General features: G+C 41.0%; 1 protein-coding gene across 2 annotated transcripts in view; it reads right to left on the bottom strand.

The window, feature by feature from the left end:
* Positions 1 to 14,888, bottom strand: part of SMAP1 (small ArfGAP 1) — a 388,489-nt gene that overhangs the window by 190,320 nt on the left and 183,281 nt on the right. For both annotated transcript variants that reach the window (XM_088471186.1, XM_088471189.1), the window contains one exon: positions 10,541 to 10,621. In XM_088471186.1, coding sequence (XP_088327312.1) covers positions 10,541 to 10,621 — 81 coding nt within the window. The remainder of the gene's footprint in view (positions 1 to 10,540; positions 10,622 to 14,888) is intronic.

Here is a 14,888-nt window from a genome sequence, read left to right as displayed (position 1 = left end):
GTAGACTAGGAGGATGAGTAGAGTGTAGACCCTGTCTTCATTTGTGGGATCAATGAAGAGAATGCGCCAGAGGGTTCAGGGAAGGGATTGAGCAGGTCACTGGCTGAGAAAGAGCATACCATTCATTTTGGATTTTAACAATCTTGTCCTTGAAATAAGAAGCAAGATTTTGTGCACTGATACAAGCTGATGGGTTGAGTGCAGGAGGGGTAAGAAGTTATTTAAATGAATTAAAAAGTACCTTGGGGTTAGAAACTTGAGCAGAGATGACATATTTGATATATGTTTGTTTGGCAGTGTTCAGAACCTTACAATAAGAGTGGTAGATATTACTACTAATACACAATATGAGGAAGTCACATGGAGTACGAAATTTACACCACTGACATGTTTTTGTATAGGTTTTGTTAATTTGCCACAGTTGACATCTAGGTCTACGTGGAGTGTCATGGGTAGCTGGAGCCACTTCATCGAGGGCTATTTCTAGGATTTGGTTAAGGTGTAATACAGCAATCTTAGGAGAAGTAAACGTAGAAACTGGAGAGAGAAGTTGTTTCAGAGAGGTGGAGAGTTGTTGAAAATAAATAACATTAATATTTCTGAAGAGGCTTGGAAGACTTCAGTGACACTGAACTTGAAGTAATTGAGGAGAGCCTGAAGGTGATAAGGTTGTGATCTAAGGCCCTGATTCAGAGTCGAACGCTCTGACAGAGAGCTCGCTCTGAATCAGGGCCGTCCTGCTGAAATTTTAGAGCGGCCTCCTGGCCGCTCGCATAGCTGTGGGTTACCACCCACAGCTATAGCGAGTGGCCAAAAAGATGGCGCGATGGTCAAGACCATTGCGACCATAGGGCTTGCGACGAGACCCTTGTGGTAGGGTCTCGTTGCCGCAAGCCCTGGAGTGCTTTTGGCTCTATCAGAGCCAAAAGCACTCCCACCGACATCACTTGTGATGTCAGTGGGGCCGGTCCCAGACGTAGGCGTACCCATTGGAAAGCCTCCATCTGGGCAGCCAAGCCCCCGGCACGCCCACCAAAGGGGGTGTGCTGTCAATCACCATTGACAGCATGCCCCCTTTGTAGCAAGACCCAGAGCGACGGCTTGCCCGTCGCTATCCGGGTCTCGCGCATGCGCACGACGGAGCCGCCTCCGTCGTGCGCATGCGCACTTGGCCAACATTGACCCACTTGCGAGCGCTCAGTGCTAGCGAGCAGATCTGAATTAGGCCCTAAGTGAGGGAAGGGAGTGTTAGTGAGATCAGAAACAGAGCATAGTCTGGTGAATAAAAGGCAGTGGCCTTCCTGATGAGGAGAGGAGTCAGTCCACCGGGGGAGTCCAAGAGAGGAGTTTAGAGAGAATAGTTTGGAGGCACAAGGAGATTGTGGACTATCAATATAGATTTTGAAACCACCCGTGATGATAGTGGGTATGTCAGAAGATATGATGTGAGGGAGCCAAATTGATATGGTTTAAAATATTTTGTGACTTCCTTGTCTTCATCTTTATTTTAAGCTGCTCTATGAAAAATATTTAATATACAATTTAGCCAGGAAAATAGCCCATAGCTTATTCAAGGGATCTTTAGGTTGACTGATTGTAGGCAATGACAAAACAAATTTCAAGATGGGCGTGAGAGTTAGGGGCAGTCTGTAGTAAGTGCCTTGATGACAGGATAGGTGTAAGTCATCTGCTTTTTCCTATGTCCTCTAAGCACCAACTATTTTATAAAGTTCTTTCACACATGTTGTAAACGTTTAAAATGACCAATTATTGTGGACAACCAGGAGTTTATTACAGAGACAATTAATTCCCCATTACATGTCTGCTGTACACTTACAAATTATTACACAATTTACACCATAGACTGGTCCATAGAGCTACACTACACTCCCTGATAAGAAAAGCTTTGTTAAAATAGTGTCTTCATGCTTTCAGGCGAGGACAATCATTGGTAGGGTGATATTTTATTCCCCTTATCTGGCAGAACAGCTTTAAAAGTCATTAACTACAGCTGTGAATGTACTGTAGTATTCAAATATAGTTTTACAAAGAGATTTCAGAAAAGGCTTGGGACAAGGAGGTTTGGTCATTCACTTTAAATATTGACTTTTTTCCGCTTTACGCCTAAACCACAATATGCTAAAGCTACTTTTAAAATAAAAAGCATTGGGATCCTGCCTAACAAAGTGGTTTTTTTCTTCTTATAATATTGAGCATGAGAAATCATGTATATTTCATCCAGCAACGAAGTAATTGCATGTTCACACCTCAATTCACAAAATAACAAAAGGGAAAATGGCATTAAGATTAAGTCACCATCTGTAAAACTCAATAATGATGATACAATCAATGTATTCTAAAGCTAACAATGAGCTTAAAATAAGTAACCCAGACTACCCTATTGCTTATGCAGTAACGTGCGCTCAGTTTAACACACTGGGGGCCATTCAATTCAGCAGGAGATGAATAGTGCCAATTTTCCAGCGCTATTCAACTCCTGCTGAATTGAATCGCCCCCACTGTACTGTGAAAGCATTGAGAACAGGTTAAAAGAAATCAGTAAAAAAAAAAAGTACATGTTTCCTTTCACGCATTTTTAACAATATTTCCAGAACATGGGGGAAATGTAATAACCTGCGAGTTGCAGGCATCAATATGATTCTGGCAAATCTGTAAGTTTGTTTTAAAGCAGCAATCATTTAAAAAGGGGATGAAGTTATTATCCCGGCGCTTGGGATGCCGGGGCACAGAATGCCGGGGCCGGAATCCCGCCGCCAGCATCCAGACGGTAAGTATTACTGAGGTTAGAGGGAGGGTTAGGGGTTAAGCACTAGTAGGTGGGTTAGGGTTAGGCTGCAGGGAGGGAGGGTTAGTTTTCGATGTAGGGTACTTAACAGTAGCTTTCTAACTCAGTCGGGATGCCGGAATCGGGATTCTGAGCGACTACATCCCCTACCCAACCCATTTAAAAGGCATAACCATGTTGGTTTTGCCTTTTAAATTATTTCCACTTTTAAAAAAAACGTGAGGACTCGCCACAATCACACAAATACCTGCATCTTGCAGGCTGTTCCATTTCCATCCATATGTGTGAACATGTTATAAGACAAAGAAATAGTGATTATTCCACATACGACTATAGTATAAATAGCAGAATATAGAGATAGCATCTTCATATTCCATTTTTTTCCTTTCATGATCTCATTAGACATCAAATTAACTTGCATAGATTGCAAAAACAAATAAAAAAGAAGTAGTACCCTAACGGAAATAACTGAAAAAACTATAGCATTGTTTTTTTTTGCAGATATTAATAACCCACATGATGCGGATCTCTGGCTACTTTGACATGGTGCATGGTTTTGAGGGAACCCTGACCAAAGGCAAACTTGCAATTTGCAGTTAGATATCTGTTTGCAGCATCATACCGTATTAAATCTCCGATTAATTCTTCTACAGCAAACATTACTTTCTACCTTATAGCAGCCAGTTCCTTTTCTCCCTCCCCAGAAAAAAACCTGTTAATGCCATCTCAGTGGGGAGAGTGTATTTTCTTACAGACCATAGAGTAAAGAAATCATCCCCTGTAGAGGAAATAAAAATGACTTTCTTCAAGACATCCCAGGAGTCCCATTCTAATATTGATAGTTTAGAAATTGAAGCGCCCATCTCTAAGCTCCTTATGTGACCCTTTAATGCATTTTCACCTTGACTTGCAGCTACAATAGGAAAAAGAAGAAAGTAGTATCAAAGACCTGAATGAGGAGGCTGATGAGGGGTCTGCAAAGAAGGATCTGCCCATTTTAGTGTTGGGGGGTAAGATAACATAACACAACATGTAAAAACACTGACACGACATTCCAACCAAGCTAGAAAGATCATAAATCCGTAGAAAGTAATAAACAGATCAAATTGTTTAAACGAATCAAGCTAACAGACATGGAAGTAACACGTGAAACAGAAAGCGGCACTACATAGTGGGCCCAGCATTATGTTAACTGCAAACACATTATTTTCATACACACTAATATACACACACACACACACACACACACACACACAGCGGGAAAAATAAGTATTGAGCACTTCAACATTTTTCTCTGTAAATACTGTCTATTTGTAATGGAGCTATTGTAATGAAATAGTCACCAGATGTCAGCAACCCCCCATGCAATCCACACATGCGAAGAAATCAAACCACAGATGTCCATATACATATACACACTACATATATACACACAGGGATGTAGTTGGCATCCCGGCGTGTAGGATGCAGATGGTCTGAATACCGACGCCGAAATCCCGGCACCAGTATCCCGACCGCCAACTTCCCGAATGTAAGTATCGGGGTGTTAGGGGGAGGTTAGGGTGCGGGGATAGAGTTAGGCACTAAAGGGATGGTTAAGGTTAGGCACCGGGCAGGGGGTGTTAGGTTTAGGGGGAGGGGAGGTTAAGTTTAGGGTGCAGGGAGGGGAGGGGGAGGTTAGGTTTAGGGTGCGGGGAGGGGAGGGGGAGGTTAGGCTTAAGCACTAGGGGGGAGGTTAGGGTTAGGCAACGTGGAGGGAGGGTTAGGGTTAGAAAAACACTCACCGGTCTTCCCTATGGGTGTCGGGATTCTGGCTGCTGGGATGCCGCTGTCTGCATTCTGACCAGCAGCATCCCGACAGCCGGGATTTTATACCCACCCATATAAACATGCACATACAGATCAGTGATATAATGTCTTTTTCTCCCAAAAATGCGTTTTAGTAGCAATGGAAGTGACAAAACCGCTTCTTGAGACTGCCATTATTAATGTGACATAAAACACTTTGTACACTTGTGTGACTGCGTCAGTATCTGTACAACGGAACTTGGCGTGAAAAAAAGTTGCAACAGATTCAGTCACACACACACGTGTGTTGCATATCAAATTAATCAGTGCAGTCCCCTGAAACAGGACTGTTGCATCGCGTTGCAACTAAGACACATTCAGGCAATAAAGATGCAAAAAGACGCTCAGCACAAGCCAAGTCACATGGAACCTGGTGCACTGAGAAGGGCTGTTTGGCACAACAGTGTATGAACTCTATATAAATATAAAATCCTATAACTATAAATAAATAATACTGTGGCATTTATTCGTATATAGTGTAGAATTTATCTATACTTTTTTGTATTATCTACTTGGATTCTCTATATATTTTAGGTTTACCCTTTATAGCTTCAGTGACCCGTAGATGGCTCACACATGTTGCTAATTTCTCAAATTTTGCAGTTTCCGGATTGTTAGACATGAAGTACAACAATTAGGGTGATAAAGAAGGGTATTTAGGCAAGTTCTGTTCACTGTGGTGCTTCTTGGTATTTACTTTGTTGGACTGTCTTGACAAAGGTCTCCAAGAAGACGAAACGTCGACTTCTACGCATTATATAAATGTGAGGCAATAAATTAATTTTGACAACTCAGAAACATAAGTGCGCTCTCTTTACTATTCAGGATTATGTATTTATATCTCCTCATACACTATTGCTGCAGTTATACCAAACAGCCCTTTTCAGTGTGTCAGGACTCGTGCGTCTTTCTAATTCAAATGTCTGTTTTTGTTGCAATGCAACAAAACTGCTTCTTGAGACTGTGCCGATTCATTTGATATGAGACACATGTATTTATGTGTGCGACTGAGTCTGAACCTGTATACAAAGTGCTATAATGCCCCAACTTGTATGTGTTTAAAACTATTTTCAGTGCAGTGAAAGCCGCAGTCCAGCTTCTCTAGCACATTTTCAGTGGTGTTTTGCTGTGTCTGCAATGAAATTGTGACACAGAATTTAGAGAAATAGTCACTACGCTAGACCGTTCTTAAAGCTCTTTAAGAATAGTTATAACAAGAGTTTATTACAAACAACTTGTTTAGCACAGAAAAAATTCTCCCCAGCTTACTTTTTTTGATGATAAATTTCACCTCAAACAGCTTTCATTAACCACTAAGCTCACATTTTTACCCGTACCTGAATACACTATCTTTCTTTATTAAATACCAATAAGCAACAGCAATCAATATGCTCTAAAAGGGGCCTATCCATTTAACGACATGAAAGTCTGACCATCCAGCGTTTAGACTTTCATGTACCTGGAGGTGCGGGCACCACACTGAAAGACGTTCACTGAACGTCTTCAGTGCAAGAGCCCAACCTCCCCATCTATTAACATGCCGAACCCGACGACCGTCGTCAGGTTGACCAGCATGTTCAATAGATAGTCGGGGTCTGCAAGGACCCAGCGTGCACGCGCATCGCTGGTCCTTGCCGGCTAACCACTAGCGGACTTTCTGCACGTTCCAGCCAAAACCTCCTGGAAAGCCGGCATAGGCCCCTTAAGATTTAAAAACAAACAAAAACACTTAATTTTAACACAATGTATCCTAAAAACATACATTCTATGATCTATAGCAGTGGTCTCCAACCTGTAGCTCACGTTCTTAATTTTGGTAGCTGAACTAGCTACAGTAATGCCGAGACAACTAGGAGGAAGTGATCTGATGTGTATTTCCCCGTGGCATTGACGCCATGTGTGGAGCCACAGGGAAGCACGTCAGGTGATTGCCTCTACAGCAATCACCTAACTTGCTTCCCCATGGATCCACCCATGGCATCTACGCTACGGCCAAACAAGTGACTTGCGCCCAGCCCTGCCAGAAAATCACACAGCATCCCTGCCTATATTATTATTATTACCAGTTATTTATATAGCGCACACATATTCCGCAGTGCTTTACAGAGAGAATAATCAGCCATTCACATCAATCCCTGCCCCAGTGGAGCTTACAATCTATATTCCCTACCACATGCTCACACACATACACACTAGGGTTAATTTTTGTTTTAAGCCAATTAACCTACCAGTATATTTTTGGAGTGGGGGAGGAAACCGGAGTACCCGGAGGAAACCCATGCAAGTGCAGGGAGAATATACAAACTCCACAGTTAGGGTCCTAGTGGGAGACGAACTCATGACCTCAGTGCTGTGAGGCAGTAATGCTAACCATTACACCATCTGTCTTGCTCCTCTACTGCACGTACCTCCTTAGAGCCGGTAACTAACAGTGAAATGTGCCTGTGCTTAAAATTTACAAACTACAACAATATCACTGTAATAATTGAATGCATTGTTGTTTTCTATGAAACATTTTTATTTTTTCCATTTTCATTAAAATTACTCATTTGTTCGGTTATTAGCAAGATTTTTTTTTTTTATACAATTTTAGTAGCTCTTCAGGAAGTTTCTTTCTAACGTAGCTCACACCTCAATTAACGTTGGAGACCCCTGATCTATAGCATAATGCAAATATTTTTTATTCATATACAAATCAGACAAAAAAAAACATGTCAATATAGAACACGAATCAAAGCGGCATGTCTATTCACCTCACCCCTCCCTTGGTTATTCAAATATTTATAGAGCAGGCCATTCAAAGCTTTTACCCAACATTAATGTTGAGCATGCTTATCCCTTGATAAGAACAAATGGAAAAAATCTCTTGATACATTACTCAAAGAAGAAACAAAAAAAAGTGACTACCTTTACAAAAACAAATTTTCCTCTCCACATCTAAAAATGCTGGGATGTAGAAAAATTTACTATTTGACCAAGTGCAGACTCATCACTAGCAATTTACAGAGAAAATGCAATACCAGCAAAGCATTCTGCATCACTTCTTAAGAGGCAGTGGACTGCAGAGTGGAAAAGACACTTACATTGCTATTACACTCTAACTAACTGGGCCTTTGTTTTTTGGTTTAAATCCATACTACAGTATCTTGCACAATATAATGTTACTAATACTGCAAAAGATGGATCATGGCCTGGGCGAGTGTACAGTACATATACACGTTCTCACACACACATAGACCACATACTCACTGGCCAATACATTAGGTACACCTTTCTAACACTGGCTCTGGATTGGTTGGGTGCATATTCATGCTGTGACACTTACCACATTCCAAGGTTGCTTTATTGGAATGAGATGCGGTGACTGTGGAGCTCAGTGTACATTGAACTCATTGCCATGTTCGTGGAACTAGCTTGAGGGTACGTGTGCAATGTGACATGGTATGTTATCCTACTGGAAGTAGCCGTAAGTAAATGGGTAGACTATGGTCATGAAGGAAAGCACACAATCTGCAACTACAGATGCTGTAGCATGTAAACAAGAATTGGCTGGAGTACCACAGAGCTTAGACTTGCGCTCTTCTCTATTTATACCACTTCTCTTGGAAAACTAATTAGTCCAAGTATCATCTCTATAAGGATGACACAAATCTAGTTATCCTCTCTGGACCTCGCACCATCTTTCTTAACCCATGTCACAGAATGGTTTTCTTCCATATCATCTTGAATATGCTCTCCCATATTAACAACACGATAATAAATCTTAGCCTTCAACCTCGTTGAATGTGTGTTCTCCTTGACTCTGTATTCAAAATATGTAACATGTGTCTAAAACACTGCAAAAACTTAAATTCACTCTCTCAATATATACATTGACTACTGCAATTACCTATTTACTGGTCTTCAGCTAATGAGACTTTCACCTCTACAATCTACTTTAAATGCAGCAGTTAGACTAGTATGTGTGTTCCCAATTGCAAAGTGCTACAGAGTATACAGAGCATTATATAAATGTTGCTAAATAAAAAAAATGTTTTATGTGGATAATACAATCAATGATTCCTGCATAAGGAAACATTGAGAGATGACCTTCAGATTTTGTTCTAGAGTCTTGTGTAGAGTAGTAAATTCGCGGTATATAAAAGTACAAAAGAAAATGAAATCCAGCAAAAATGTAAAATGATGCACATTCTTTAAGATCTACAATTAGTCTGTAACAGTACAGTCACAACGTGCTATGTTAAAGTAAATGTGCAACTACTTGTTTAACAATGACTTGAGATGCATTTAATACTGGTTCATTTACCAACAATAAGAAAATAAAATATATTTTTCACAATTTAATGTGACTATGAAACTGCATCAAATCTCGCTTACTATTAACAATACAGTAACCTTTAAATATACGTTTGAAAATAGTTGCAATGGAAGCAAAGCCAGATTGATAAGCTCCATAATCAGATCTTCTGTATCCCAGAAGATTTTATCAAGCCAAAGGAGCAACTTAAATTAGGCACATAATGAACACTAGCTCCAGCAATTCATAATGCACAGATCTCAAAAACTTTTTCAATTTCAACTTTCATTATGCTGTATAATCTGTAAGGGAGAAGAAAATGGGAATCTACTTACTGCACAGCATTATTACTGGCCTGTGTAGCGTATATTAGACTTGGGCTAGTCAGGGGAGAGTTAACAGTGAAGGCTGTTTTAACATTAAATAAAAAATTCATACTGTAGCTTTGCAGTAAACGTATTACACTTAAGCAGGGTGGTTAAACCAATATTATGCAGTGGGGGTTACACACAGCTCTGGACATTTCACAAAAAAAGACCAAATCAAAATGGTACTAGAGCAGGATCAATTAATGTGTTGAAAATGCACAACAGTGGCAGTTCATCTCCTCGACATGCTGCATTTGACAATTTAGACTACTCCATTCTTTTACAATACCCTTGAATTCCCTAGGTCTACAGGCCATTGTCCTATCCTGTTCCGGATCCCAACTATCAGACCAATACTCCGGTGTTAATTTCTCTGCAGTCACATCCTTCAGTTGGAGCACCGCAAGGGTCAGTACTAGGTCCTCACCACTTATCCATCCACAATATACCCACTAACTAAACTTGGCTCCTCTTGTTTCAGTAATGCTCTCTTCCAATAAGAATTTAAGCTCTTTCATGAGTAGAGCCCTGTCTACCTTTATTTTCATGTCTTCTTTTATTTTGTCTACCTTGTACTTTATGTATCTGCTTAATGGATGTCCAGTTTTCCCCTGTGTCCAGTTGCAGTACTAGAGCTGTCTGCTGAGATTCCTCATTTTCAATTGCAAAAGGTAATTTTTCTGACACCAAAAACTCAGAAGGATCTACTGGGGGCTGCTTCAAAGCTAAATTTAACCTATAGGCTACACATCACATTTACCAGGAGAGGGATCTGTAGGATGCCTCCCAGTCATTGACAGCCTGTACACAGCAATGCACAGTAGCGCTGCAGGGTCCCCTAAGGAGAAGTGAAGGGATCACTTCTAGCACACTGCAGGGACGGGTTCCTATCAGAGCCCTTGGCCCCTGCAAGTGTTTCTTTATTCAGGTTTTACTTAATTTCTTATTGCCTTGATAAGAAATGATAACTATTGGGTCTAAAACCAGATTATTAATAAATATGCCCCAATGTCTCAAATTTAATTTCTGCGGCATTAACCCTTTGTAAATGGGCCAAAATGTTGCAATATTTGTTTTCTACAGATTTTCCCCTGTTTGCAGTTTATTAGATACTTAAATCTTTCCCCTCTTTTGCAAAACAGAATGAACTCACAGTGTAAACATACCACCAGGTTTCAGAAACTAGTACTAGTTAAGTAAATAATACATGTTCATCCTTACCTTTGCCACGCCAACAGGTTTAACTGTTTTTTCTGGTTCTCTCTCTTTTTTCTTCTCTTCACTTTTTTTCTCCTTCTCTTTCTAGTAATAAATTGAGAGTACATCCGAATTAGAAAATGCACATATAAAACTAGACCAAGATAAAATTTAAACAACTACAAAGTACTGTACACGTTCACAAAAGTGAGCACTACATTGCTAAAATGCTGCTTTTGGTCTATAATGTAGCCATACTAAAATGAAAGGTGTAATTCCCTCTTAAAGTAAAGGGTTTTTCATTAACTTAAGTCATGTAGTTACCTGTAAAAACACCATATGGGGATATTTATCAAAGCTTGGAGAGAGATAAAGTGGAGAGAGAAAGTATGAACCAATCAGGTTCTGTCACTTTACAGGCTGTGTTTGAAAAATGTCAGTTAGAAACTGATTAGTTGGTACTTTATCTCTCTCCAAGCTTTGATAAATCTCCCCCACAGAGCTGTTAAATTGTATGTAGGGTTTTGAATCAAACTGCTATTAATGTTGTCCAGTTGGCGAATCATGCGATTACTATGGCAACCGTCACACGACATGACTTTAGTGAGCAGAGAGGTTTTTAAAAATTAAACACCACAATTTATACATGATCTTTAAAAAGAAAAATACAAAAATGTATCTGTAATGCAGAGCAGCGCACTTCCCTCATGTTGCCTTACAACATGGGGGGATGATGGAGAGGGAATATCTCCTGAATGTAAATGCAGTTGTGACAAAGTTATGGCTATGGGTTAATAACCCATTCCCTCTGGCTAGAGGCAGGAAAAAGATCAGACCGACCACTTTCTCTAAATAGTGTAGCTCCTCCTGTACCCCTTTGTCTTTCCCTGTCTCTTAGTGACATAGATAGGGAGTCGTTTGTCATTTTGTTTCAAGGCGGGTTTACCTTGTAAGGCAGCCTGTCAACGCCCATCCTTGAGGCCAAAAGCTGGGGCGGTGAAAGGTGGCTCCCCTGCTACCACTAGCAGCACGCTTCAGGTAAAATGCTATATTGGACATTTTTGGAAGAAAGGCTCTGTTCGGTGTTGCATGTGGCCACTCTGCATTGGCCCATGCAAAGCTGGTTCAAGGGTCATTAAAATGGCACAAGACACTGGGAGTGGAAAGGTGATCTGGCCTTCATCCTTTTAACTTCCTGGACATAAGGAAAGCTATTATGGATCATGAGCCTTCTCCCAACAACCAGTCAGTGGACTTGCTATGTAAGCCCCTATTAGGGGTGCTGCATTTCTTCTAAATTCATTAGATTAGAAGTGTTAGATATTTATATATTGGTTTTGATTAACACCTTGCAAGAAGAAATGTATGAATGCCTGTGCAGCCTCTGACAAATCTATCTATACTGATCAGGATAGTTTATTTTGGGCTGCCTATTCCTAGCCTAATGTTACTCCAGTTCTACCCTCGAGCCAATTGCAGGAATGGATGAAAAAAACCCTTAAGCTGAGTACACACTAGGATGATGTCCACTAACCGATCGGCCAATTGGTAAGCTATAGACACTTTCCAATCAGCTGTTCGAGTCTAACATTATAATTGGGCGAGCATTTAAATTTACCAGCTCAGTTGTGATGTTAGCGGTCCCTGCAACAACTGTATAGGCAGTCGGCGGGCTGCCCATACACACTTGCAGATGCACCAATATATCTTCCAGATAGATCGCCATTGGCTGTGCCAATCTGATATGTCTGAACAATGTTGTGTACAGACACAACGGGCATACACAGCCACCAATCTGCTACCGATATAATATTATATTGCTTGTCGATCAAAAAAGTAACAAGTGTGTACCCAGCATTAGACTCTAAAGAAAAAAAAATTGCCACTGTAGAGTTCCAAGAAGTCTAGGGTTCTCAGAGCTGTCACGTTTCTGAACTAATGTGCAGTGCCTAAAGTAGATGCAGCTTTTAAACGATTGACTTCAACAGCCACCAATCTACTGGAAGATGAAGCAGCCTTCAAAAAGAACTTTTGGGTAAAAAATAAATGGAGGTTTGTTTTAAGAAGTTACATACCTTTACAGTAGGGTTATTCAACATGCGACCTTTCAACTACACATCCCAAAATGCCCCGACAGAATTTTTGATTTTTTTTTTGAGCGCTGGGAGGTGTTTTTTTTATTCACCTCCAGAGCACGACCAATTTTTCCTAAAATCCACAATTTTAGGAAAAATTGTTGGGAAATGCTCTGGGACCCCGGCAGCACCCCTCCTAATGACTAATTAAGCAATTTGAAGTTTACAATTAGCTTAGTCAGTAATACCTTCCATGCTGTCTTCTGCATCCAGCGTCGGGACCCGGTCTCCTGCAGCAGCGGTGAGTATGTCAGTGTGTGAGAGTGTTTATGAGTGAGTGTATGTGTGTGTGATCCCCGGTGTGTGTGTCCCCAGTGTAAGTATACCCACCGTAATGGGCGCTGGGAGAACTACATCTCCCAGCAGCCCTTGTGCCTCCCAGTAGCCCCAGGGACTTCCAGCAGCCCCCTCCCCAGTAAGAAGTTGGAGGGGAGGCCACCGGAGACCCCCGGGCAGGTAAGTGTAATTTTGTTTAATGTATTTTTTTATGGGGTGCTGGGTTTCAGCTCTAAGAACCCTGCAACCACTTTTTAATTGTATATCACGAGTATCTGGAGCGCGCATGCCCGTGGTAAACCAAAATTGGGCGCAAGGTTTTTTCCTCGCTAAACCTTGCGCCTAATTGAATATGCCCCTATGATTCAGAAAATGTCTGGTGGGAGATCAAATAGACTACCACAGGACAAAAAAATAAAAAAAACTAGATATCCACTTCCTCCTTTAGAGGAAGCAAACAGGGAAGCTAAGAGCTATAGACCATGCCATCAATATGTTATGAAAAATGGAGAGAGTCCATTCAGGACAGATAGGTATTGGATGCTGTTACACTATAGAATTCAACCAAATACCCAGATAATACATGATGGTTGTACCATGAACTCCACTACTTTCAGTGGCGTGCAAGCTCTAGAGGACAGTTTGGGAAATCTGCTGTGTCCAAGTAGTGTTCCCGGCAGGCACTTTTAGCAGGCTTGCCTGTTTTGTAAATTGTGAAATGCGCCCAGCAGGCATCCCGGACCCTATCAAGCCCAGCACAGCTGGGGATGGAAAGCAGCTGCCATTAAGCAGCAGCAGTTTCTGCTCTCTCCCTGCACTGACGTGCCGCACACTGGCAATTTGCTGCGCTGATAGAGCAGACAATGGTAGTAGGAAGGAGGGAAGGGTTACGTGGAGCAATCACCATGATTGAGCGCCCCACTGGGTCTGCCACTGCCACAGCCCATGCAAAGGAAAGAGCCGCCTGAAGTCAACTGAGGCAAGAGCAAGACATTGATTTAACAGTGGAGCCACAGGGCATGGTTTACCCTGACAGCTGGCAATACCCTGTACTTACAGATGGGTACATGCACTCCATACACTTCGTACAGAGCAACAGCACTACTTGCACACCTAACCATACCCATATCTCCCCATATCTTGTGCAGAGGGGGAGTTTTTCACTCATCTGTTTCCTAATAAAAAAAAAAAATTACAAAAAACAGGACAATACTAGATTTAAGACCGTTAAACAAGTATGTCTGGGTGAAGCACTTTCAGATGGAAAAATGAAACCAATCTTCACCTAAATAAAAAAGGCAAATTTTTGGTCACCATAGACCTCCAAGATATCTCTTGTATACTTGCCTATTTGTAAGGTCTACTCTACGTTATTGCCCACCAGGGACTTAATGGACTATCACCTATTACAACCCATATATGAGGTTCAGATGAACATATCTGCCTAGAGTTTTTGCAAACCAGTGACTTATCAAGAGTGTAATTTTAAGAACACCGCCTACTTCAGGTGGTTCACACCAGGACTCTGGCAACAGATTTAGACATTAATTTAACACAAACAGTCACACCATACCAAACACACCAATCGCATAGCCCATAGACAAAAACCCTGCATTGGTAGAATAGGACCTCAGAGCGCGGACACCATATGCCATTCCCTACAGGTAAAAGTGTGCCTGTAGCAGGAGAAATGAACAAAAAAATATATATATTTTTCCTATGCTTGAAGCCTATGGACAAAATGTTTTAATCGTCTGTATAATATCCACTGGACAAAATAGTACAGGCCAAATACTTGGTTGTATTGTTGGGTGTAACCTTAAGTATTTTTATAGAGTTATATTTATCAAATATCACAGTGCCAAGTAGTACGCTGCAATAGTCATCCAATAAATGGTGAAAATGTAACAAAAAAGAAAAACAATGATATGCCAATTACACTGGGCAAAACAAGTAAAGTT

Source organism: Taudactylus pleione, unplaced genomic scaffold, assembly GCF_031769625.1.
Source record: "Taudactylus pleione unplaced genomic scaffold, aTauple2 ptg000015l, whole genome shotgun sequence".
Lineage (NCBI taxonomy): Eukaryota > Metazoa > Chordata > Amphibia > Anura > Myobatrachidae > Taudactylus > Taudactylus pleione.
This window is presented reverse-complemented; position numbering and strand designations above follow the sequence as displayed.